Source organism: Cryptotermes secundus, unplaced genomic scaffold, assembly GCF_002891405.2.
Source record: "Cryptotermes secundus unplaced genomic scaffold, Csec_1.0 scaffold1928, whole genome shotgun sequence".
NCBI classification, from domain to species: domain Eukaryota; kingdom Metazoa; phylum Arthropoda; class Insecta; order Blattodea; family Kalotermitidae; genus Cryptotermes; species Cryptotermes secundus.
In genome coordinates this window covers 497,960-522,103 of record NW_019740681.1, presented here as the reverse complement: position 1 = coordinate 522,103, position 24,144 = coordinate 497,960, and the positions used below count along the sequence as shown (strand labels likewise).

The 24,144-nt window shown below is 44.6% G+C and overlaps 2 protein-coding genes across 5 annotated transcripts in view; one reads left to right on the top strand and one right to left on the bottom strand.

The window, feature by feature from the left end:
* Positions 1-24,144, top strand: part of LOC111872620 (CAD protein) — a 77,835-nt gene that overhangs the window by 32,238 nt on the left and 21,453 nt on the right. For all 4 annotated transcript variants that reach the window (XM_023866697.2, XM_023866699.2, XM_033754766.1 and 1 more), the window contains 3 exons: positions 111-309; positions 1,619-1,770; positions 2,141-2,245. In XM_023866697.2, coding sequence (XP_023722465.1) covers positions 111-309; positions 1,619-1,770; positions 2,141-2,245 — 456 coding nt within the window. The remainder of the gene's footprint in view (positions 1-110; positions 310-1,618; positions 1,771-2,140; positions 2,246-24,144) is intronic.
* LOC117282960 lies at positions 5,006-23,159 on the bottom strand. The gene is made up of 4 exons (XM_033754768.1): positions 22,808-23,159; positions 11,271-11,578; positions 8,420-10,359; positions 5,006-6,816 (listed from the first exon to the last, which is right to left on the bottom strand). The coding sequence occupies exons 1-4, from the start codon at positions 22,984-22,986 to the stop codon at positions 6,115-6,117; spliced, it is 3,129 nt and encodes a 1,042-aa protein (XP_033610659.1). The 5' UTR covers positions 22,987-23,159; the 3' UTR covers positions 5,006-6,114.

Below are 24,144 nucleotides of genomic sequence, written 5' to 3'. Positions count from 1 at the left end.
GTTTAATATGAACATTTGAATGGATACACAACATCTCATCCTGAAATGGTCCATGTTGATGCATGGAAGTTTGTTAAAAGTAAAGTCTGTTACTTTTCCTTTTGTTGTAGGACAATGAACTGAAAGTTATAGAGTGCAATGTTCGTGTGTCCCGCTCGTTCCCATTTGTCTCCAAGACATTGGATTTTGATTTTGTGGCTGTGGCAACTCGTGTTATCATTGGCGAGAAGGTGGACCCAGTTGATGTCCTTGCAGGGTGTGGCAAGGTGGGCGTGAAAGTCCCACAGTTCTCATTCTCACGACTTGCAGGTACGTTATCAACAGGAATGTTTACAGAATCACAGAGTCACTCAAATCATATGTCATGTCGTGTTTTTCTCTTTTTCTCATATGGGAAGATGGAGTCTATGTCAAGAGACCTATCGCAGCTCATGTCTTGCTGATCTCTTGCGTGTTTATCTTCCTTTCTGTCTGTTTTGTGTTGCAAAAAGGCTTATATCACTTTCTCTTTCTAATCCAGCATATAAGAAGCATTTTATTTACTTCATCTGATGTGATCATCGTGCATAATGGGGAGCTTCATGGTTGCTACTTTTCCAGAAATATTATTAGGGTGATAAGGGCGAGATAGGCTGACTTACTTTTATTTCATAGAGTATTTAACGATGCTTTCAGCACTGAGACTACATACTGGCACATAGTTGGATGAATGGTGAATTGCAAAGAATTTGGAAGGAATCAGTCATGCTCTCATCAAGGTACTGTCCCAAGATTCGCCTCGAGGGAACTGGGAACACTACAAAAAACTTCAGTCAGAATGGCCAGTGTCCCAGCTGAGATTTGAACCAAGCACTTCCCTAGTACAAGTCTTGAGCATTACAGTGGGACCAACCTGCTTAGTGGTTAGAACATGTTGCATGCATTAATTTTTCTCAGTCCCTCTATGTAAATGTCATAATAATACCCCATATTAAACCATGACCTATTCCTTGCCTATCCTTTCAGATTCATTATTCACTAATCATCCTTCCATTTGACATATAATATTAGCTAAAACAATTACAGTGACTTGGCCATATAAAAAGAATGGATTTAGAGTTACAATTTCGGGGAAGAGACCTTTGGGGTGATCCAGAACAAGATGGTTTTCGTAAGATTTGAGGCTTTCACGGCGGTGACTATGAAGAAAGCAGTCTTCTGGGATTTGGCACCGTGTATATGTGGTGTTAACCGACGTTTCGGAGGAACGTATCGCCCCCATCTTCAGGGTAGTCTGCTTTACCGTTTCTCATGGTGTTGTCGCTTGCAGAATTCTTATACTTTTTCTTCTACCCTGAAGATGGGGGCGATACGTTCCTCTGAAACGTCGGTTAACACCACATATACACGGTGCCAAATCCCAGAAGACTGCTTTCTTCAAGATGGTTTTCAACCAAATGCTGGAAGACTTCAAGAGGAGAGGAGAGAGCTGGCAAGGAAGATTGTAGCAAGACTTTGTTCGGCAACCTGTATGAAACAGAAATGATGCTAGGGCAAGCAGGGGGCAGGATCACTAAATAAACCATAAATAAATTAAGGTGAGGCGTGTGACAATGTGAGTATTGCTGCTTGTGTCTAGGTGCAGATGTTATGTTGGGAGTGGAAATGTCTTCAACCGGAGAGGTGGCATGTTTTGGAGAGAACCGCTACGAAGCATATCTCAAAGCTATGATGAGCACCGGTTTCCAAATACCAAAGAAAGCAATATTACTGTCAATTGGGAGTTTCAAGGTACGGAGTTGTATTGTGATCATTATCAGATTTAGTTCACCTGTTTTGGAGACTGGAATACAGAACATATGTAAAATGAAACAAGTACATAAATATGTCTGGAAATGAATTGTGAAGTTTTCATGGTGGTGAAGACTCATACCGTGGTCATCTGGCTTTTGTTCCTTGTAATCTGATAGGTGCATACAGCCTTTTCAAAGCAACAGTCTGTCTCCATCTTGTTGGATGGAATTGAAGATGAAGGTAGTGTGACACATACTTGTCCGATTCAGACGTTGTACTGGTCATGTGATGCACCTTTGCTTGATTTGCACAAATACACTGGCTGCATGTTGCATATCAGTTTGATTTAGCTCCCATTCCTTGGCAGCACAAGACAGAACTTCTTCCTTACATCAGGAGCCTACACAAGATGGGATACAAGCTATATGCCAGCATGGGGACTGCTGATTTCTACACAGAGCATGGAGTGGATGTGAGTGTATTTAATTTATTTATAATATGCTTATTGTTTATCTAATGCTGCTGTCAGGAATTCAGATTATATAGTTTTTATTTAAAGAGTGATTAATGAACACTGAATAGGAAAACATGTGGAAGAATTCAGCAGTGTCTCAGAATTTGCCTGAGGGAGCTGAGGAAAACAAGTCATGTTAACACTTTGCGGACCTCACACCCTTTAAAAGGTTTTTCGCTTTTAAACATGGCGGACCGTTTGCATGTTAACAGGCTTTTAGAACACGATAAGTTGCAGCACACCATACATCGCTCTGGCGCCACCTACATTGCACGCAACCACCTGCAAATGCGTGATAAGACTCTGGAATGTTTAGTTAGCAGTCAGTAACTTGACCTCGCTGTTTACTTAACCGACTATAAAGGAAAATGCTTTGCCTTCTTCAAGCTGTGTGTATCAGCCAGTAGCTAGTGGGGAGAATGGATCAAGGACAAATTCTCCTCCGATGACGTAGCTGACCTGCCTTGTGAGACGCGTAGTAATGGATTGTCATTCAGACAGCGACAGTGACGGGGGACAACAAAGAATTGTGGCCACAGACAGTAAAAGTAACAGTAGCTCCGACGATAATGCAGGTAATAACATTGCGGGGACAGCAAAAAATCTAAACCCTGATTCAAAATTGAAATACAGAGCATTTCTGATGAATGTGGCAAAGGCCTGGGCTACAGTCCAGATGGTGGCGGCAGAACCAGGGTCACACAAAGACTTAGTATGACAGGGCCCATGAACTCCCACCCCACGAAGGCCTCATGTGGACCCCCCAGGGCAACTCTTGAGTGATATGCGGAAAAATACCCTCGTGAAAATTGTGAAGAGTGAACATTCCAAGGGGAAGAATACTTCTAGGCAATGCTGTGTTTGCACAGTTCACAAAAAAAGGAGTATGTCTACATTTGCAAGTTCTATGTAATGCCACTTCACAAAGGGGAAAGTTTCCAGAAATATCACACCCTCAAGCACTTCTAGGAGCATTGGTAAGTGTTCTCCAAAAATTTTAGGTCAAAAAATTAATTAGGAGATTTTATATTAATTTTTAAGGTGAGCAGTGCACAAGTTAGGGTAGTATGTTTAAAAATGCCGGTCCCCAGGGTGATTTAAATATTTAAATCACCGGTCCGCGAAGTGTTAACCTGTCTCTGACCTGATGACCAGCCAATTTAAAGCAGGAGTGGTAACGACACAACCATGATGTTTGGTCAAGTGATACTGACAGGAACAAATCTGGTTTCATTACACGCTTCTGCAGACTGCTTCACTGATATTTATCGCAAGTGGTGAGACTGATGCATTGGGTACAGTATGTAGCAAATGTTTGGAACAACTGTGTAACATGTTCAGTGCTGCTGCTCTGTGGTGGTCAGTGCATCTCAGTTCTTTGTTATGATAAGGAAACCAAAGAATGAATCATAACTGTCCTTAAAATATTCTTCAACCTGTAAAGAGCTGTAATATTAAGAGAACTTCCTGCATTCTGCCCACACAGTGTGTTTGTGCATAAGAGACGAAAGCAGCTAGATGGTGAGACAGTTATCTCTCAACATATGAAAATAACAAGAATTTTAGTAAGGATGGGTTGTGAAAAAATTATCTGAATGAAACTGGGAAAATTCAGTGCACTTTTTCATTATCATTCTTACAATGATGTTTTAAAATGTGCATTATCATTTATTGTCAACTACTGCCATACTGTCTGTCAGTAGCAGACAGTGAGGGTACTTTCCCTGAACTGAACTGAACTGAACTGAACAATGTGGGTGGCCCTTTGTATTATTATTATTATTTTTTTGGAGAGGGTGGGTTTCCCCATGCACCACGACTAGTAGTCTATTGCACGTCCCCCTTTAATTTCTACTGTCACCATACCCTACCAGTACTGGTGCTTGCTATCAGCCCCACTCTGCCAGCGAGGTCAGCCCTCTTCTGGCACTGGTACCTGATGCTTCCCCATCTACCGGAGGCATTGGAAACTACTTGGGCGGGAAACTTTTTGCCTAATTTTGCTCAGAGGTCTCCTAGAGACATGAGGATCTTTTACATGCCGTAAATCTACAACACAGGACCCACGGCTTAAAGTCCCTCCTGGAGGACTTGTTCCCTGAATTTTTCCACCCTTAAAATTCCATGACCTCCGCCGGGTTTGAACCCACGTACCTTGAGTCATGAGGTGGGAACGTTACCCCTGGACTACTGAGGCCGCTTGTGGCCCTTTGTATATTTAATGCTTGTGCCCGAGTTCCATATTCAGGAGGTGTCATGTTTCACATCTCGGCCTGGAGACCAGTTACTGTGATACCAGTTGATATTCTTTGCCGTAATCCATACCTTAGATTGGGCTGCAACCACTTCCTCCAGTAGCCTTTCTAATTTGTTGTTCCCTTATCATGACACCGTCTGACATGAAGCAGTCTGTGGCACTGACAGCTTCATAAAGTAAACCATAAAATAAATAAAGTAATAATGATCATGGGGTGGCACGCGGTAGCGCAGTTGGTTGAGGCACTATGCTACAAGCCGGAAGGTCATGGGTTCAAGTCCCAATGAGGTCATTGGATTTTTTCAATTGACCTAATCCTTCGAGCCGCACTATGGCCCTGGGGTCAACTCAGCCTCTAACAGAAATGAGTACCAGGAATATGGGTAAAGCGCGGCCAGCGCGAAGGCTGACAACCTTACTGCCATCTATGAGCCGATTGTCTAGAGAATGTGAGAACCTCAACATCTCACAACCCTATGGGCCTCCACGGCCTGTTACAGAGATACCTTTACTTTTTTTTAATAATGATCATGAATTGATGTAGGGAGGTTTGGGGTGTTTATTAGCTTGATCACTGTGAAACTGGGTCTCTGAGGTTCAGCTGGTCACATGCTCCAGTTTTTGAGCCTAATGTATGCTGCTGTAAACGTTAAATTTTCCAGATATTTTTACCCTCCAAAGGACTTGTTAACAGAGTTTCTATAGTTTAACAAGTGATTGAGTTCCTGCCTCATAGAAAGCACACTGTGTCCACATTATGAAGATCAATCAGTTAATTCTGTACAGGAAAATAACCACTGTTTGCTCTGACAGTCATACGGAACACATAAATACACCGTGTGGGCAAAATGCAGAGCTTTCTTTAATGCTGAAGCAGGCGGTATATATAGGAACCGCAGTGCTTTAAAGTTAATAGACTCATAAGCATATTTCAGAGAATGAAGTCAAGGATATTCATGCATTGGTGGATTTTTAAAACAGTATTTTGTCTCTTCTGAGAGAGGCTTGTTCACTTTTTGCACTAACACTTCTAACTGAAGACATTGTAAGAATTCTGGACACACACTCCACTACACTTCCCATGTTTTTGTTTCCAAATGTTATGCAATGTTTTGTAAAAGAGTTTATACCACTTCTTTGACATGACAACTTAAATATATAACATAGAATTATTTTTAATATCCTCACTCCTGTCCAGCGGGCTGTTTCAGCTGTGGCCTTCTGCATTCAGATGCTGTGTGATCTTATAGGTGGGTCATGACAATTTAGAGGAACATACTGCCTAGATCTTCAGGGTTGAATTCAGCCAAGTTTGGAAAGTGACTGGTTCCAGCTTGGCTCAACTTAACCCTGGAGGTAGAGGCAGTACATCCCTTCAAAACATTACTACTGAACCACCAGTTTAGTGTCATATTCTGGAAAATCGCAATATGAATATTCAATGCAGTGATAACCCCAAATTTTATGGAGCCAGTTCCATGTTTCTGTGATGCAACACTGAACTCTACAATTTGTGGGGCAGCATCCAAACACGTTTGCAAAATGCAGTTCAAGAATGTAACAGCTATGCCTAAAAGTCTGTTGATTCAGCGGTAACAACTTCATTTAATACAAGAGTTGTGGGCAGGGGTGGGCTATCTGTCACTTCGATTATAATTTCAGGGCTAGAGGGCATACTGTGGTCTCTTTCACTCCCCTTGGGTTCGTGAACCTGTGCCACGGTTACAGGGATTGTTTGCGAGTGCACCTGTTCATCACACTTTCCCATACGAGGCAAGGGAACCTTCAGTATTGCCGGTTTCTTCAATATTGACTGAAGATTGTTGTCGGGTAATTCCATTTTCTCTCGAAAAGGATTTGCATTTTTGAATATCGCATCCTGAGCTGTCATTGGTTGCGTCTGATTACATTTTACATAGTGAACACTTGGGTACTCTTCTTTCTTTGTTGGGGGCAGTGCACCTGATGATGCGTCCAGTTTTGATGGTGCTCCTAGGAATCGGTTTGATGCAGCTCCTGTTGTGTGTGAGGGCTCTTGGCCCATTGCTTCACGCAAGGTCTTGATCTCGAATGAGTACTTCCATGCTTTAGCTTCCCCATCACCACATTCACGAAGCAATTTCACAAGACGTTCTGCATGTTGAAGGTAGAATCTGGCTTGCCGGATTGCACAGAAAGAATTGCTTTTCTTTGCTATGTCAATAAAGTGCGGTATAAAGAAGTCCAGTAATGCAGTTTTCCTGAGATCCTCTGCTCTCTTTTTTGGCTGTAACTAAACAAAAACAAAAGGAATGCTGTATGAGATTTGAAATGCTCATGGCCGTGAACATGAAAATTACAGCCTTGTAGGATGTGGCAGCACCTGATATACTCGTAGTAAACTGGTACAAACATTTTGGAGAACTCTGTGCAACCATCTTAAAATTACACAGTGTCACATCTTGGAAGAAATACTGCTCTCAACAAACATTTAATACTAATATACAACTAATACTAATGCTGAAGGTGTACAAACGGAGTGGAAATGACTTTTCAGAAACACACAGATACCCCAAATCAGTACATGAGGCATGGTCAGCCCATATTAAAAGAAAATTATTGTAGTGTAGGCTGATGAATTTGTTCCTGCATGTGCAACAACAGAAACCACTTTGGATTTGCTTCCATATCCTAGCAATGGCAGAAGATGGTGTAGATTTTCCCCTGTATCCTAGCAAGAGCAGAAGATATTTTTTTTCCCCCTGTATATTACCAATGACAGCAGATAGTTTGGGTTTTCCCATGTATATTAGCAATGACAGAAGTTAGTTTGGGTTTTTCCTTGTATTCTAGCAATTACTCGTATTATTATTATTATTATTATTATTATTATTATTATTGCTAGTGGGGTGGGACTAAGTCCCTTGTACTGTGGTCACTTCTGGCTTATTGTACCAGCCCCAGATAATAGGTGAGGGTGATTGTGGAGCAATTGGTGGAATGAAGATTGGCAGGGGAAACCGAAGTACTCGGAGAAAACCTGCCCCAGCGCCACTTTGTCCACCACAGATCCCACTTGACCAGACCTGGAATCGAGCCCGGGCCACTGCGATGGGAAGCCAGCGACTAATCGCTTGAGCTATGGTGCGGCCTTAATGTATTCTAGCAATGATCCCATCTGCTCTTTTACAGAGGAAGTGATGGGGAAATAAGTTGGCTTGGGTTTGAACCCATGCACATTATGAAGTGTCTGAAACCTTCCCAGGAAGGTCTTCTACCATCATGCCAGATTTGGCTGAGTATGTAGGTGTGGTGGTGTTGGAAATGTATAAAGAACAGACACACATACAGATACACTCTTCGCTGTAAACATTATAGGTACTTACAAATACAAATCACTCCGTCCAATGTGACATATAAGTTTTACTATGTGAAATTCAAAATATTGACAATAAGTTTTTTAAACAACATCTGGAAATCTTTTAAAAACTTTACAATACCAGGAAGCTGCTGTGATTGTGAAACGTTCAACTTTATGCATACTGTGCATTACAGGACATGTGTATGTAATTAAATCAAAACACCTATTATGATAGTAGTTTCCAGCTTGTAATGATGTTCCCTCCGAAGATGGTCCATAAGGACTAAAACATATAAGGGTTGATAGGTTTTCATATAGTAAAACTTATATATCACACTGGACGGAGTGATTTGTATTTGTAATTGTTAGTGTGACGGACCAGAATGAAACAAATCAAATTATAGGTAATATTTGTGTCTCCCAGAAATCTCTGTGTCCTGATGCAGATCATTTTAATGAGAAGGCAGGAAGACTTAAGAAGCTAAAAATAATTTTTAACGTATGTTGAAGTAAAGCTCATCCAAATTATTTTTACCTTTATGTCAATGGAGTCTGTGGAAGGCCTCCGTGATCTTGGTGCAGAAGTTTTCTCTGACTTCTGTGCTGATCTCTCGATCTCAATTTGTGTCCTGACGTCTTGCTTCCACTTTTTCTTAGGATCCTTTGACATCACTGGTTTCCATAAGTCGATATTTGAGTTGTTTTCTTCTTCAGATTCCTCTTCCTCTTCCTCAGTTTGTTTGTTTTTTGGAGCAATGGTATTGAGTGCAGATTGCGGTAGTAGAGGATTGAGCAGTGTCACAAGATTGTCAGTTGTAATGATGTGGTACAGTCTTTTACAGTCAAACACAGGATAAAATGATGAGTCCACATAGCGCAGGTTACGTACTGCTAACAGAGTGTGCATCACAAGGTTCTCCCTAACACGCAGCAACTTCTCTTGGACTTTTAGCAGATGTGTGCTTGGAGTGCTCTCAAAGAGATTTCTTCTTTGAATGAAGTAATCTGGAAGATTTTTCTGCATGATGGTTTCATACATCTTTTCTAGGAACTTGCGCAAAGTCTCTCCAGGACGATCCTCTGGCCAAGCCGCATAGTTCCGCTCACACTGCCAGAACAGGAGAGTTCGTATATGTGTGGGAAGGAGCCCCAGTTGCATGTTTAGGGGCTCCAGGAAACTCTTGTATAGAGCCATGCTGAACAGAAGACAGCGGACCTGTGCGTGAGTGAGCCATGTCTCTAGGTAGCGCTCTGCTTCTGGGAATGCCAGCTGCCATTCCAAGAATTGCTGTTTGTTTCTACCGCGGGTGGGCATATAGCCCAAAGGGAGCAAGTGGCATCCCAGGCTGTGTACATGGTCTAGCATAGCCTGTGTTGGCCATGTATACACTGCATCTGGTCGTGGGTCAGACACACGCTTACGTGGACGGACTTTCCATTTGAGGGCTTCCTTTGGCCAGATGGCAGAGAATATTGTGGGGATGATCTCGTTCCGTATTTTGACAGGCTTGGAATCAGGAGCATCATGGATGGTATCACAGTATATCTTGGTGCCTTGTAGGGTGGCTGAGTCCAGTCCACTGGCGAAACCCAATGATGCTCCAAGTTTCTCAGAGAAGATGTCTGCAAAGCCCCTCATGAAGATGATAGAGTTAAGGTAGTAGCGCGTCTCGAAGAGCTTCTTCCCGGACCTGAAATTTCCACCACCATCATCATCATCATCATCATAGTCATAGACGGGCACATCAGTCGCGTGGAAGCATTGCTGGGGAATCTCAGAGGTGTTGTGGGGGACATGGCCGAGACGACGCTCCTTCAGCAGTCTGGGGGTAGTGAGCTGTGTGATTGTGGTGTATCCGTACTCTGACTCACTTGTGTTGGTGTAGCTCGGGAACCCTCCCTCAGATTTATACCCAGAACTGTCACTGTTCTTCGGACTGTCGCTCGTCTTCACATTGTCTGCAAGAGCCAAATTCGGCAGGGACTGCGCTGCTTTGAGGACGCCGAGTTTCTCCCGCTGCTCAGCCATGTGTGTGTCTGCATATTTGAATGCTCGTATGATGCCACTCAGGCGTCTCTCAGTGGGTGTGAAGCCAGCGTCCTTGTTAGGATCACAGTCAGGATGCTGCGGCCCAAACACTCGTTTGGTTGAGTTCCTTCTCTGTGTCAGCCCCGTATCTGTCAGTATCGGGCGTGTGTTGGGGAATGATGACACTTTCTCTACAGATTCAATTTCCTTTTGCATCTCCAGCATCATGACATGACCTTCTGTCAGGTCGGACGTTTCAGGGACTGAAGAATTCTCCTCAGTTTGACCGTTCTGCTCCTCCACGGTGCTTCTGCCGCTGTCTGCGTACTCTGGGCTGTCACTGGCAATGCGTGTGTATACACCTTCGTCCTCATCGTTGATAATCTCGTACGTTGTACGTCTTCTGTGCGGAAGCATGAACTCTTCAGCCCGAATTTTCAGGTAGCCTGGAACACCATCATTGTCACTTTTCATGAACTGTTACTGGAACACATTTTTTAGCATGGCATTACAATATTTTGTATGAATTTGTCAACTTTGAGGGTCAAACTATATGTGCTCTGAAGATTACTCTCTTCTTGAATGTTACACAATGTAGAAGATCGATTTTTATCTTTTCCTTCCTTATGCTCACAACTGATCCGAATTACTTTGATGAACACAGTAACAATACTGATTACAACTTTCTAATGGTTATTGTGGTTACCGCTGTTGCTTGATTTCGGAGGTCGTGCTAGTGTCGCTCCCACCTCACAAGTTCGCATGTCCATCATGCTCTTACTACCAACTGCAGGAAATTAAGTCCATGATTTATTTTATCCATCTTCTAGTGCATACATTCATCTATCCCCTCTTCTCACTCGCACTACATGTTTCGGCACAAAAGTGCCATCTTCAGGTGCTGATCCAATCCACGACAAACTAGTTCATTGCATGCCTTGTCTATACATNGTAGGAATGAAATATCCTGTACAATTTTAATATTTTAACACTTAACATTTATCAGTATATATGATAAATATATATTTTAGTTATTTTAGTATGTATAGACAAGGCATGCAATGAACTAGTTTGTCGTGGATTGGATCAGCACCTGAAGATGGCACTTTTGTGCCGAAACATGTAGTGCGAGTGAGAAGAGGGGATAGATGAATGTATGCACTGTAAGACGGATAAAATAAATCATGGACTTAAATCAGTGCAACAGGACGCTAAAATATAACAGCAGGAAATTAAATTGTACCAATGTAGCTGTTGTATCAGATTTGATGACATGTTGAAGCATGCGGACGGACAGACAAGACCTCGATATATGTTGCAAAGAGCAGATAATTAGGACATATTACTGGCCTCTTACCTGGCCTGTTGTCGGTTGTTGTTTCCATTGTAAAACGGTAGCTGGGTGTCTCCACGACGGTGGAGTATAGGGCCGCATCACGGTGCTCCACCACCTCCACATTATCCTGCACCACGAACACTCGCGGTGAGTGCAGGGGTTCGTAGCTGTGGCTGCGCTCCCCATGCTCTGTTCTGAACAGCACCCGACGCCTCACCGCCTCGCACAGCCGGTCTGGTGAGACACAGTGCCGCTGGTGCTCTGCTAGGCCCACGTTGCGTTCTGCGTCACGTTCCGATGCTGGGCTCTTCCTCAGCGTCGTCACTTCCCTGCACAGTCAGGATCTGGTATCAGAAGTGATGGTGGAACATTCAGCACCGTTGTGAAGGTGTATGGGGAGAGTGGAGGGAAAACTGGACGTGACTGAGATGCCCACTGTATAGGAGGCTGGGTGAGGACCAGAGCTGGCCTGAACACTCAAGACAAGAGAGAAATGTTTGCCCCTGTCGGGTTCCGGCCATTGAACATCAGTTTCCTTGTCCAGCCAGTAGCTCAGCTAGTGCATTGACTGAGATATTGACAATGGATAATGTCCACAAACAGCATAATTGTATTAATATACTGTCGTCACAAACTTTTAGATCTTATTAAAATGACATACTGGGGCTGACATTATCCTTGAGAATCTGCAGTTGATTCAGGAGAATAAAATAGTGGACTACTCTGTGTAAATAAAAGAATGTCCTAGATATTTTGGGGTGACATTTTGACATAATTTTGTAGCAGAAACTGACCGTATACTGCCGTAACCTACCCATGCTGTGTACCCTCGACACTTCCGGTTTTGTTGCCGAGAACAGATGTCTGTGTTGGGATTTCTGTGGAACTTATCTCAATCCTCGGCAAGTCATAAGTGGCCTTATCTAGATGAACCGGCTCTACCTGTATTCACATATGCCTTCTTTAGTGATGACACAGTAGCAGATAGCACGAGATGTCGACGTTTGCCAGTTCCTGACCACATTCTAATGTGTGCACCCAGGTGGAAGAGTCGAACAGTTCACGCATCAAGTTGGGCCGACCCATAGTGTGCACGTTTGCGCCACGGCTGCGCTGTCTAGAAAACTGTTATGGCTCCTTAAATGTGAAGCCTGAAGAAAGAAGGGGGGGCAAGGGGGGGCAAGCCGATGGCCTGCTGTGTTGTTATATGGAAGCTATCCAGGACCTAAGCAATGCTCACTTGTCAGGATGTTCTTGAACATATTGTTGATTCGCTCTAAGATTGTAAGTGTTATGAGCCATTGTGGACGAGGGTCGCAGAATTTTGATTTATTGGGAGGCTCTAATTTGGAGAAGTAATTTCGGGGTCTTCTGAGCAATGGACATAATTTTGGCTATTTTAAGACAGGAAGAAAATAACATAAAAGTATGGGAAATAGTTTATAGAGTACATGTAAAGGGGCCTATACACGTATGAGCCTGGTTCGGCGAGCTTGACTCGGGAGCCGGGCTCAGATTAATTTCACCACAAACGCATAAGCTAACTCCCAACTTTGCGACCCACACACAAAGAAGTTTGGCTCATTGGAACCTGAGCTGAGTCGGACTCGTGAGCCAGACTCGTACATGTATGGGCCCCTTAAGTATCCAATTATGGGACTATGGAAACCAGGCTTTATTGTGGATGAATATGGCTGAAATTTTTAATTGTCCGGCATTCATCTAAATGACATTCTGCATCTCCACAAGAATGCAGAGACTATATATAAGAACTCGGTCTGTACCTCACAGGAAACACATTACGTCTCCGCTACAGTGCCCAAGCGGTTAATGCTGTTTGGGGAAATAATCCGTTTATTGTGAGAATCATACAAAACACACAAATACACTCTGTGAGCAGAATGCAGAATCTTTTAATGGTAAATTCGGTGGTATGTATAGTTGATAACTATTTGAGTACTGTTTCCCCTGACGTAGAACTGGTTTTGCTCATACCTTCATGATAAAGTTCAATTGTCTAACTTGATTAGTTAGTGCCTGTTCATTTATCCTCACAATAATCTCATCATAATCATCAGTCATCACATATGATCTTTTTTTGACATTTCTTAGCCCGTTGTCATATGTTTATCAAGGAGAGCTATGAACATCCTTGCAATTGCCATTTGCAATTTTGCATGTTCACACAGAGAGCCATGCGGTATAACAAAACACTGATATCATGTGATTCTAGTATCTGTTAACTATGCCAGACACTGTGAGAAGTCGAGGATCTTTCCTCCTCAAATGTTTGGCCCCTCCTTTTAAGGAACGCCATTTCTCATTGGCCCACTGTCAGCTCTGTACCCACTATACCTGCACCCTAGTTTTTCTGTGCAGCTTACTCTTGTAACTTGACGATGGAGATAGTAGGTTCATCCGAAACGTCGGTAGCTGTCTGCCAGACAACATGGCGCCAAATCCGAGAAGACGGTCTTTATCTTTTGTTTAGTTTTATAGTGTCTATGTACAGGGGTTGGACAAAATAATGGAGATACTACATGTATTGTATATTTCTTTGCTAATTCAGTGTTGGACCACCTTCTGCCTCCAATAGAGCTGAGATCCTTCTTGGAATGGACTTGTAAAAGTTTTGAACAGTCTCTAGCAGAATTTTATACCATTTTTCTTGCACATCTTCAAGTTTATTTAGAGATGTTGGGGGTGGGAGTCTGTTCCTCACACTAGTCTCCAAAACTGATCAGAGTGGTTCAGTGATGTTTAGATCTGGTGATTGTGCTGGCAAGGAAATATGTTCAAATTCACGTTCATGCTCTTCAAACCACGACTGAATAGTTCCAGCTATGTGAATGGAGGCATTGTGTTCTTGGAAAACTGTGTCATTTGGAAATAATGTCTGATTACCCAACCTGTCCACGTCATCCCTTGCAATAATTCGGCCATGAAGGCTAACGATAACACCGACAGAATACTGTACCATGACATTGCTGCCCAAGCCATCACAGAACCAATCCGTGTTTCACTGTTTGAACCAAGCCTTCAGAATTGTAGGCTTCCTTGGGTGTTCCCGAAACGTAAACTCCTCCTGCTGTAGGGAACACCGTCAAGGACGACTCATCTGACCGTATCAGGCGCACGCTTCCTGTTCTTTGATGTCCAGGTTTTGTGGTCATGGCACTATCGTTTGCGCATCTAAGCGTTACTCCCAGTAATCGGAGGTTGCAGCCCTTCTGTGGAGTCACGATGGACAGTTTCCGTGGAAACAGCGTCTTCAAGATAAATATTGAGTTCTGCTGTCACCTGTGCTGCAGTAGTTATTGGTTGGAAACAGTCGTTCTCAGTGTACGACAATCTCTTGCTGTCAATGTTGATTTTCGCCCACTGTTCCTCTTTGCTGATGTTGTCTTCCCAGGATTCGTGTAAGCCTTCATAAATTTAGAAACTCGCTCTCAGTACAACTAATAATGTGACAGTTTTGCCACAGATGCTCCAGCTAAATGCGCACCGACGATCTTTCCTCTTTCAAAATCGGTCAAGTCTGCCATTTTCCGATTCTTTCACGCGGACTCTCACTCGACGCAATCACTAATTGGCTTACACGAGCACTACGGAGTGTAAACAAACGGAATAAGACATTCAGCGTTGCCAACTGAAGTTCGTTCATTGTAGCCAACACAAATTCTGTTCCGCGGTTTCTTACTGTTTCCATTATTTTGTCCACGGCTGTATGTAATATATGCGTATAATCGTCAGAGTTCGTCTGTGCCACCGTTTCCCACCAACTGCGTGTCGCAGAAAGAATTGGTAAAGATAAAACAATACCGAGAGAGATATTAATTTTGTTACTGCGTGCGTGGGTCCGAGTCCAAGCCAGCTTTCTTCCCCATTACTTCATCCGTAAGAAAGAAATAGGGACCGTGACAACAGCGCGGTCGTTGCTAGGAAACGGCGCAAGACCCAAGTGAAGGAAACAAAGCTATGAAAGGGATATGGGGAACGAAGGAAGGGATCACTACCCCCCGCCAAATTTGATAGGTGGTATTGTAAGTAACCACCACGAACAACAGAAATGGAGTCGGAAATTTTGTTCCCGGGGTCGCTGCTTCGTGTTTTCGAGCAATTTAACACGTTTCATTGTAAATTTCTGTTTCGAATTTGCATTCCCACGAATCTCGAGGAAAGAATTTTTCGTGGGCCTAGAGAGACGAACGCAATACTCCGAGAGGCACAGTAATGGTGTCATTTTAGGAAAGATATCTGGATAAGTTTGGAGATAACGGTCAATAATGGAACAGCGCTTTCTGTAAATGCCAGGAAACGTTTCTGATAAGAGGAGCTTTAGATAAGTCCGTTTAGTCAGCCACAATAAAAGAAAACATATTACAGTCCATATCCTGGCCAGAATGGACGTCACGCGAAACGTCCGTCAGTCAGTTCACCTGACGCGTCTGTCTGTATGCGATCCGTTGTCTAAATGAAATGCTCTTACCCATTTCACTTTGTGAGTGAAACGTGTCACATGTCCGGATATCTCAGTCACTATAGGACTAGGCTGGACGACTGGGATTGGGATTTCTCTGGTCTTCTCAGCGTCCAGACAGACTTTTGGTCCCACCAAACCGGTACCGGCGGTAAAGCATCTGGGGCGTGGAGTTATATCTCCACTCCCTCATACATCTTCATAGCGTGGCGTTGCATTAAGTACAGGGACAACTTTGCATTTAGACGACAGAAAAACGAGGTACGTTGGTCTGACGTCACTCACGGAGGTCGCTTTAGCAGTCAAGACGTTATGTACAAAAACTGAGTCTAGTAGTGTCTATGACGTTTGTCAGAAAAATGTTTAAAGCTGCTGGCTTGTTGCAGGGATAACTTTATCTTTTCTGAAACACGCTGGTAATTACGGGTATATTTACCGCCTGCTTCTAAGTCATTTAAAAGTCGCCGGGTCTCTGTTGCGAAAACCAACCGGTTAATGCTGTTTGGGGAAACAGTCTCTGTTTATTGTGAGAACCATACGGAACACACAAATACACTGTGTGAGCAGAATGCAGAGACTTTATATATAAGAATTGAGTCCGTACCTCACAGGAAACACCGCAAGACACAGGGGAAAGCATACTGTGCACAGAATGCTTCTTTTTTCTCAACAACTTCTATTGGAAACACTTTTCGCGCTGATAAATATTTATCGAGTTGCGCTCGAGATGGGCACAGAAACGCGTGCAGGCCTTCCTGAAAAGTGTCCGTTTTTGTTGTCCGTATGTCCCGACAAACTTAAGACAACTCCCCACTATCAAGTTCCCTTGAAAATCCGCTTGGCGGTGCTCGAATTGTTACATTCAGGCAGACGGATATGCAGACACTAAGAAGCTAACTGCCTCTTTTCCCCAGATTTTCGTGTTTTATGGTCCTGGGGTCGACTCAGCCTCTAACAGAAATGAGTACCAGGAATCTTCCTCGGGATAAAGTTGCAGCCAGCGCCTAAAACCGACAATCTCACCGCCATCTGTGAGCCGATTTTCTAGAAAATATGGGAGTCTCGACGTCTCACAACCCTATGGGCCTCCACAGCTTGTTACTGGGATAGTTTTACTTGTTACAGTATGCAGTGGTTGCCAGGGACTGTTTCGCTCCGGTAAAGCGGCAAGAGCGTGAAGCTGACCAATCTTCCTTCTAGTGCCGAGGTCAAAAATGGTGGTGCTGTATCTTCGTGGAGTGGGAGATAACGTTTCCTTATCTTACCCACGAAAAGAACAACTTTTCCTCTGAAGCTGTACGGCGGTCCATCCGTGTCATATTTTTGTCTGTCTGTCACGATTGGTTGGGGGAGGGGGCCAAACGTTACATATTTGATATTGGACACAGTTCTCAAAGCCTCGCTGTGCTTATCTCGCTCAACTTAGACTCCACGGACGGACCTGACCTTGTATGGAGTTCGGAATGTTGAGACGGCATAAGTTTCCTCCAAAAGCTGATAAAAGAAAGCGACATTCGGACGGGGCTTAAACTGATAGTTAATCACTGTTCCACGTCATCCGTCATAAATTTTCAGTTCCAGGTGATGCGAAATCCGTCAGAGGGTTGCGACAGCATCTTAACTGCGCGTGCAGATTTGCACTGACCGCAAGGAGGCACGCGGTCGCAGTGGGACTGAAACGCAAAAGCGATCTAACACAAAAAAGAAAAGTACTACGAATCGAAGTCAGCAACGTATTGTAGCGTGTAGACCCGTTGCTCGGTAACGGTCGCGAAACGAGGCTTGTTGCCTGTTCATAATAAACAGTGTAACGCAACCCGTTTCTGGGCAACGGCTCGGTAACACGTTCCCGTGGCAACGGACACAAACCCAACATTAGGAGAACGGTGTTTTCTGTGTGGTCCGTGCCGAGAAGTTGTAACCAGGGCAGTTGGAGTAATGAGCTCACCCCCGTGCAGAGGCGGGGTCGAATACCTCCACCGTGACCCTGCGAATCGTAGGTGGCGACGAAAAGGGAAGTCTCAAATCTGAGACAGTAAAAGATGGTCGCAAGTCCCAAGGGACGCGGACCCGAGAAAGACCGCGCTGGCAAGGGCCAGCAGCATATGCAAAAGAGACCCGTCCTCTCGTCAGGGAAGTGCGTAGGTCAGCGATAGTTGTAGGTGCTTGTAGCTCCGAGTTGTGTGTGTAAGTGATCAATAAATACATTCGCCAATCCGACCCCGTCTATAGTTACACTAAGAGGACTGTCTTCTGGGATGTAACGCCGTATGGTCCACTGAAAGTCAATCGACCATTGGGAGGAACATGTCGCCTCCATCTTCAGGGTCGAATATGTCGATCAAGATGATAGCGTGAAAGGAGGTGACAAGCCCAGCATCGATATGTTCCTCCGAAACGTCAGTTGACTTCCAAGGGACCACGCGGTGTTAAATCCCAGAAGATATAACTCTTCATAGCTCTTCCTGTAAGAACCTGACCTCCCACTGTACAGATAGACACATTCACCAGGGCGAGATTGGCGGAACATGTAGCATGTATGAGAAAATGAGACATATGCGAAGGACCTGAATGGCCGAGACTGTTTGCGGGACGCATGGCTGACTGGGAGTACCATGTTGCGATGGGTTTTAATGGTATGGGCTAGATTCATCTGGCTCAGGATAGGTACCACTGGTGGGCTTTTATTAAGACGGTACTGGACCTTTGGGATCCGCAAAAGGCAGGAGATGTTGATGAGCTGAGCGACTAGTAGCTTCGCAAGGACGCTTCAGAGAGGTCCAGCTATAGAGTTGGGGGAGGCGTAGACGGCGAGGGAAGGGTTGAAGCTTATGTCGCAGTGAATTGAAGGACCAGCGCGAAGCGGAGAGGTATGGACTGAAAGGAACGTGAGTATGTCCTGAATTAGTCGGTTTCATGACCCATTTAGAAACCCTGACCTTCAGAATGGGGCACGCGATGGCGTAGTTGGTTGAGGCACTACGCTAGAAGCCAGAAGGTCGCGGGTTCGATTTCCGATTTAGTCACTGGACTTTTTTCATTTGATCTAATCCTTGCAGCCTCACTGTGGCTCTGAAGTCGACTCAACCTCTTAACATAAATGAGTACCGGGGGGTAAAGGGCGGCCGGCCGGCTCTAGACAAATTCACCGCCATATATGAACCGATTGTCTAGAAAATGTGGGAGCCTCAACGTCTCACCACCCTATGGGCCTCCACGGCCTCTTAACACGGATAGCTTTACCGTCTTACCTAGCCTTCAGAATGCGAACGCAACAGTCCTTAGCCGTTTAAAAGAGCAGAGGTAACTATACTATATGTACCACCTGCTTTAACTTTCAGAAACTCTGCATTCTACCCACGCAGTGTATTTATGTGTTCCGTATGATTCTCACAATAAACAGCGACTGTTTCCCCAAACAGCATTAACCGGTTGGTTAATTACGGGAGACGTAATGTGTTCCCTGTGAGGTACGGACTGAATTCTTATATATAAAGTCTCTGCATTCTGCCCACACAGTGTATTTATGTGTTCCGTGACAGCACATTTATGCAGTAAGCAGGATGCAGATAAGATACCGCCTCAGTAACATGAATTGTTTTGTGCTTCGTAATGCATGTCAGAGGAACAGCGATTCTGGGAAAACAGTACGGTACTTACAGGCAGAAGAATTTTCAAATTAAATCCCGTAGAATCTGTTTACAGTAACGCATGCGCTTTGAGTTGTGTCCACTAGCAGGGCATATTTTTCGCTTTCTTACGTATTTGTCTATTCATTCATGTATTTATTTGATGTTTATTAAACGACGCTGTTAGTAAAACAGGCTGTGTAACGTCGCATGGTTGGTGAACCATGAATTGGAAGCATGCCCCCCCCCCCTTGAGATACTATCGCCGAACTTTCAGGAAGGGCTGAGAAGGACCACAGAAACAAGTTACCCTGTCTCAAGGCTGAGGTTTGAACCAGGAACATCATGATTAGAGAGCAGAAGTGTGAGCCATCCGGCCGCGACGTTAGTTTTTGAACGTGTTTGTAATTCCGTATTTCAGCATCCCGTTGCAGGTCTTCAGTGAAACGTCTTGCGTAACCCTTTCCATGCTGACTTATTTTAGAAAATAATTCAGTGCGAAAGGAAGGACTTGTTACTGTCGAACCGCAACGTTAAATGTGTTGCAGCACTGGCAGTAACGAAAAGATATAGAAACCAGCAGTTGCAAATGAGGGAAAGTTCGTATTGATTATATGCGGCATCTTTTCAGTGCTGCCAACTTCGCTTTTGAGATAAGTTAAAATTGCCCTTTCTCGTATAACTTAAAGCACCGACATTTTGCCTGATACGCTAAACAGGTGAGGAAATATACGCACAGGGTAAGAAATTCTCTCGCATTCGCCCTCCTCTTGTCTCGAGATTATCAACCTGTGAATAGCATCTTTTGATGTTGTCTTATACATAGCGTAAACCTCTTCTGGGGTTGTGAGGTGACAGGTTAAAGTTCCCTCGCGGATGAAGTGTGCCGTGCGCTGTGTTCCATTTCTCGCCCCACGTCTGCCCGAAACGTTTAGCGAACCGCCCCCCAAGATGCGCGCAGAAACGCGGGTCAGTCTTTGTGTGAAGTGTCCGTCATTGTTGTCCGATTTTAACCAACATTACTGTATATAAACAAATTTTATTAAGACTCCTCAGTATCCAATTTAATGAAAATCCATTCAACGATTCATATGCTGTTACGTGAATCCGCAGGGCGCAGCGGTTGGCGGATTCGCGGAACTTTCCGTTGAGAACGCCACCGCAGTGGAGAGACAGATTCGATTTATCGGATGTTTATCGAGTTGAACAAATCGAAATCGAGTACAGTAGAAAAAAGAACTATTTATATAAGAATCGTGGACTCCCTGTAAGGGCAGTTGAAAAACATGAAACAGGTTTCATCATTTGTGTTATTGTCAAGTCAGTTCTCTTTTTACTCACCTTCCTGTTAATGCTCAGGGGCTGTCTGACATGTTTTGATGAACACTGGACCGTCATCAGTTAAATTCTAGGTATTAGCCGCGAGCTGGAGCACGGTGTTAGAACCTCATTGTCTTCAGTGAAGTTAGAAGAGCAATTGAAATTAAATTAACTTAAAGTACACCTAAAATTGTTGCTGCAAAGAGAAGATTTCGGTGTTACGCAGATCCCTAGTGAATGTATCGCTATTCTTGTGTTGCATGGGTCTCCTCGTGTCAAAGCAGCTGCGAACACAGCCTAGGGACACTAACAAAGCGTCACACCGCAACAGGTGCTAAAATATTGTGGCATGTCCGCTGAAGGCCGGAATTGTGAAGCCAGCGGAGACAGCCGTAGCTAAGGAACAGCTCTGCAAACACGCCCACTGTTACGCCGTGGCCCAGTAGCCGTCCCGTGATGACCGTAACCGAAATATACCAACAATAGAAGAGCTGTTGGAAGCTTTGTTTTCTGTGCAGTCCGTATCGAGGCTATATAGCGAGAACCAGCTGCCATTATGAGTGTGTTACCCGTGTGGAGGCGGGGTCGAATACCTCCACCGTGATCCTGCTAGTCGAAAGAGGCGACGAAAATGGAAGTCTCAGGACTCGGACCCGAGAACGACTGCGCTGGCAAGGGCCAGCAGGATATACGTGTACAAAAGCAGACCCGTCCTCTCGTCAGAGGGGGCGCCCCACAAAAAAGAAAACCATAACTGTCAAACGGTAATAAATAACTGGTCATGCGCCCCAGATAGGGCCTAGTTACTGACTGACTGACTGACTGACTAACCGTCAGTCACAGTGTGACTTTGACTTTAACACTGACTTATGAGAGTGTGGAGACGGCATTTAGAAGACTTGGTGTGAGATAGCCGCCAGCCTGTGAGGACGTGAGATCGGAAGCATAGAAATGTCCACTATTGGAAGCCGCTACCAAGCAGCACATTGAACTCCGTGACTGAGAACACTAGCCTGTGTGTGATAGTGATTTGTGAAGTGCAGTCACGAGTTCTATGTTAAAGTGCTCAGTAAATCCGATTACCAATCCAACCCCCGTTTAGAGTCACTGTCACGTGATAATATAGAATACTTCTGCAAGATCCATGCTGTATCCGTACGGTCATTAGCAGTGTATAAACGTAAGGTAAAGTTGTCCTTATGATTAGTTAATTAAGCACTATGCTATAAGGACGCATGGGAGAGTGGAGGTATAGCTCCACCATTCTTGACCTCGGCACTAGATGGAGGTGAGTGGTCAGCTGTGCTCTCCTGTCGCTTTAACCCTGGAGAAAGTGCCCCGGTACCCGCTGGGTGGGACAGTGTGCAGAAGAGAAAAAATTATTCATGCCGGGAATCGAAACCTGCCGTCGAGCCCGTCTCTATACCGACTGAGCCATCGCGACCCCTCAGCTGTCATAGTTGGCAGCGCTTATACGGAACCGAAATAATCTCATTACTTTACACATTATTAGCCGTCTTTAACTTGGCCACCTGTCAGTCTTGTATTTTGTCCACATGTTGGTTCTGTACCTGATGTCCGAAAAGACAGAATTCTTCATACGAGTGTGTAACTGAGCGCCTCTGTTATCGACCTGCATTTCGGCAACCCCTGGAAACGATTTCATGGGCCCCCGAGGGTGTCCATGCTTCCGCTTTGAGAGGCGCTACTTTAGATTACATCCGCACATACCGCACAATTAAGCGGCTAATACCGAGATCAAAAATACTGGAGCTGTACCTCCACTCCCCATACTCCCTCATGGCATATGCTTAATCAAGCACAGGGACAACTTCATATTAGTGTCAATGAGGAGGGACTGGCTTGTTAATTAGGTTCTGCTTAATGTTAGATTTACTGGGTTTCTGGAAAACACGACGTTTTGGAAACTAGATGTTTCCATCTTCAGATCAAGACGCAGGGAGCACCAATTCAGTTGGGTCCGTTAGAAACAGATAATCTTATTCATCGGACCCCACTTTTTCACCTGAAGACCGAAACAGATCCAGCGTCCGAAACGTTTTCTTTGAGAAATACCAGACTATGACAGTTGTTAAGAAACCCATTGACCGCAACTGAGTTCTTCTTACCGCTCGAAGTTGTCGAAGAACTGAACAGACAGGAGGATGTTGTTCAGCAGGAATGTCTCCAAGTCCTGAGACAGTGTCGTCCGGATCCTGTTCAGGACAGCCTCCTCAGGGTCTATGCTCTTGGGTTGCACTGACACCTGCTCGTCCTTCTTTTGAGGTTTCGAGTGCCAAAACCCCATGTTCGAAACCAGCGTCCTCACTTATAATGGGGACTGAATTTCACCACGCATCATTCACAGAAGTGTTGCACCACATGATGTTTGCATTTCACCGGTTCACTGAGCAGTGCACGTGCCTACTGGCTTCAGTCTGACCCCTTCTGGGGGACACAAAGCACACGGACGGACGCCGATATTGGTACGTGCCACTCTGGCTCCAAGTGTGTCGCGATCTTCAGTGGCTTGTGTCCACTGATATCTGCGCTGATGCCTAATCAGCTGATACGTCTATCAGAGATGGCAGTGATGATGGTCACCACGGCAACCGGCGGAACGTGCAGTGACGACTTGTCATCTGACTCGTGTAATTGTCGCTGAGATTTCGTGGGAAATCCTTTCTGCCTGTCCCGCTCCTTTTGTTTGCTCCTCATTCATGTTCCTCCCGGTGTGCGTCATCACCCAAGGGATTTTTGCAATTGCGAAAATTGTGAACGTATAATCATGTGTTATCTAATGATCCGTCGAGGCTGTATGATGATTAACGCCATCTCTCAGACAGAGACAGTAACTACGTTCTCTGTAACCATAACGTTTTCCGCGAGGTACGCGCCCTCCGTTAGAGCGAATGCATATAAATTGGGTTCTACGTACGAGATCATCTGACAATGGACTTACTAATACGGACTATGACTGACAAATGACAGACCCGACCTCTCGTCAGAGAGGGCGCCCCAAATGTGCAGGACAGTAACTTTCATATAAGGATAAAAAGAACAAAAAAATCTAGTCATGAGCCCCAGCCGGAGCTCGACACCAAGACAGAAAGATTGACTGACCGTCAGTCGCAATGTGACTTGGACTTTGAGAGCAACGTCTTCTGAGTGGTCTCTCTTTGTAATTACATTAAATTGCTGTTTGGGAGAGCACTATCGGACAGGGTGTGCCCAAACATGCTGCTCATTATCTCGAATTCTCTGCAGCTGACGCCATTGTCCCTGAAGCTCCGGATTTGCGTCACTCTCAATTGTGACTTTATGTTCTCGAGCTCTGCTAAAGGGCAGGCGTCCCCTGTCCCTGTCTGAAGCAGAGAGAGAAGCCGATGGAGCTGGTGTTGCGCCCCAGTTTTGTGAATGGATGTTATCAGGGCCCTGAGCAGTGATCACTACTCCGGGTGTTCAG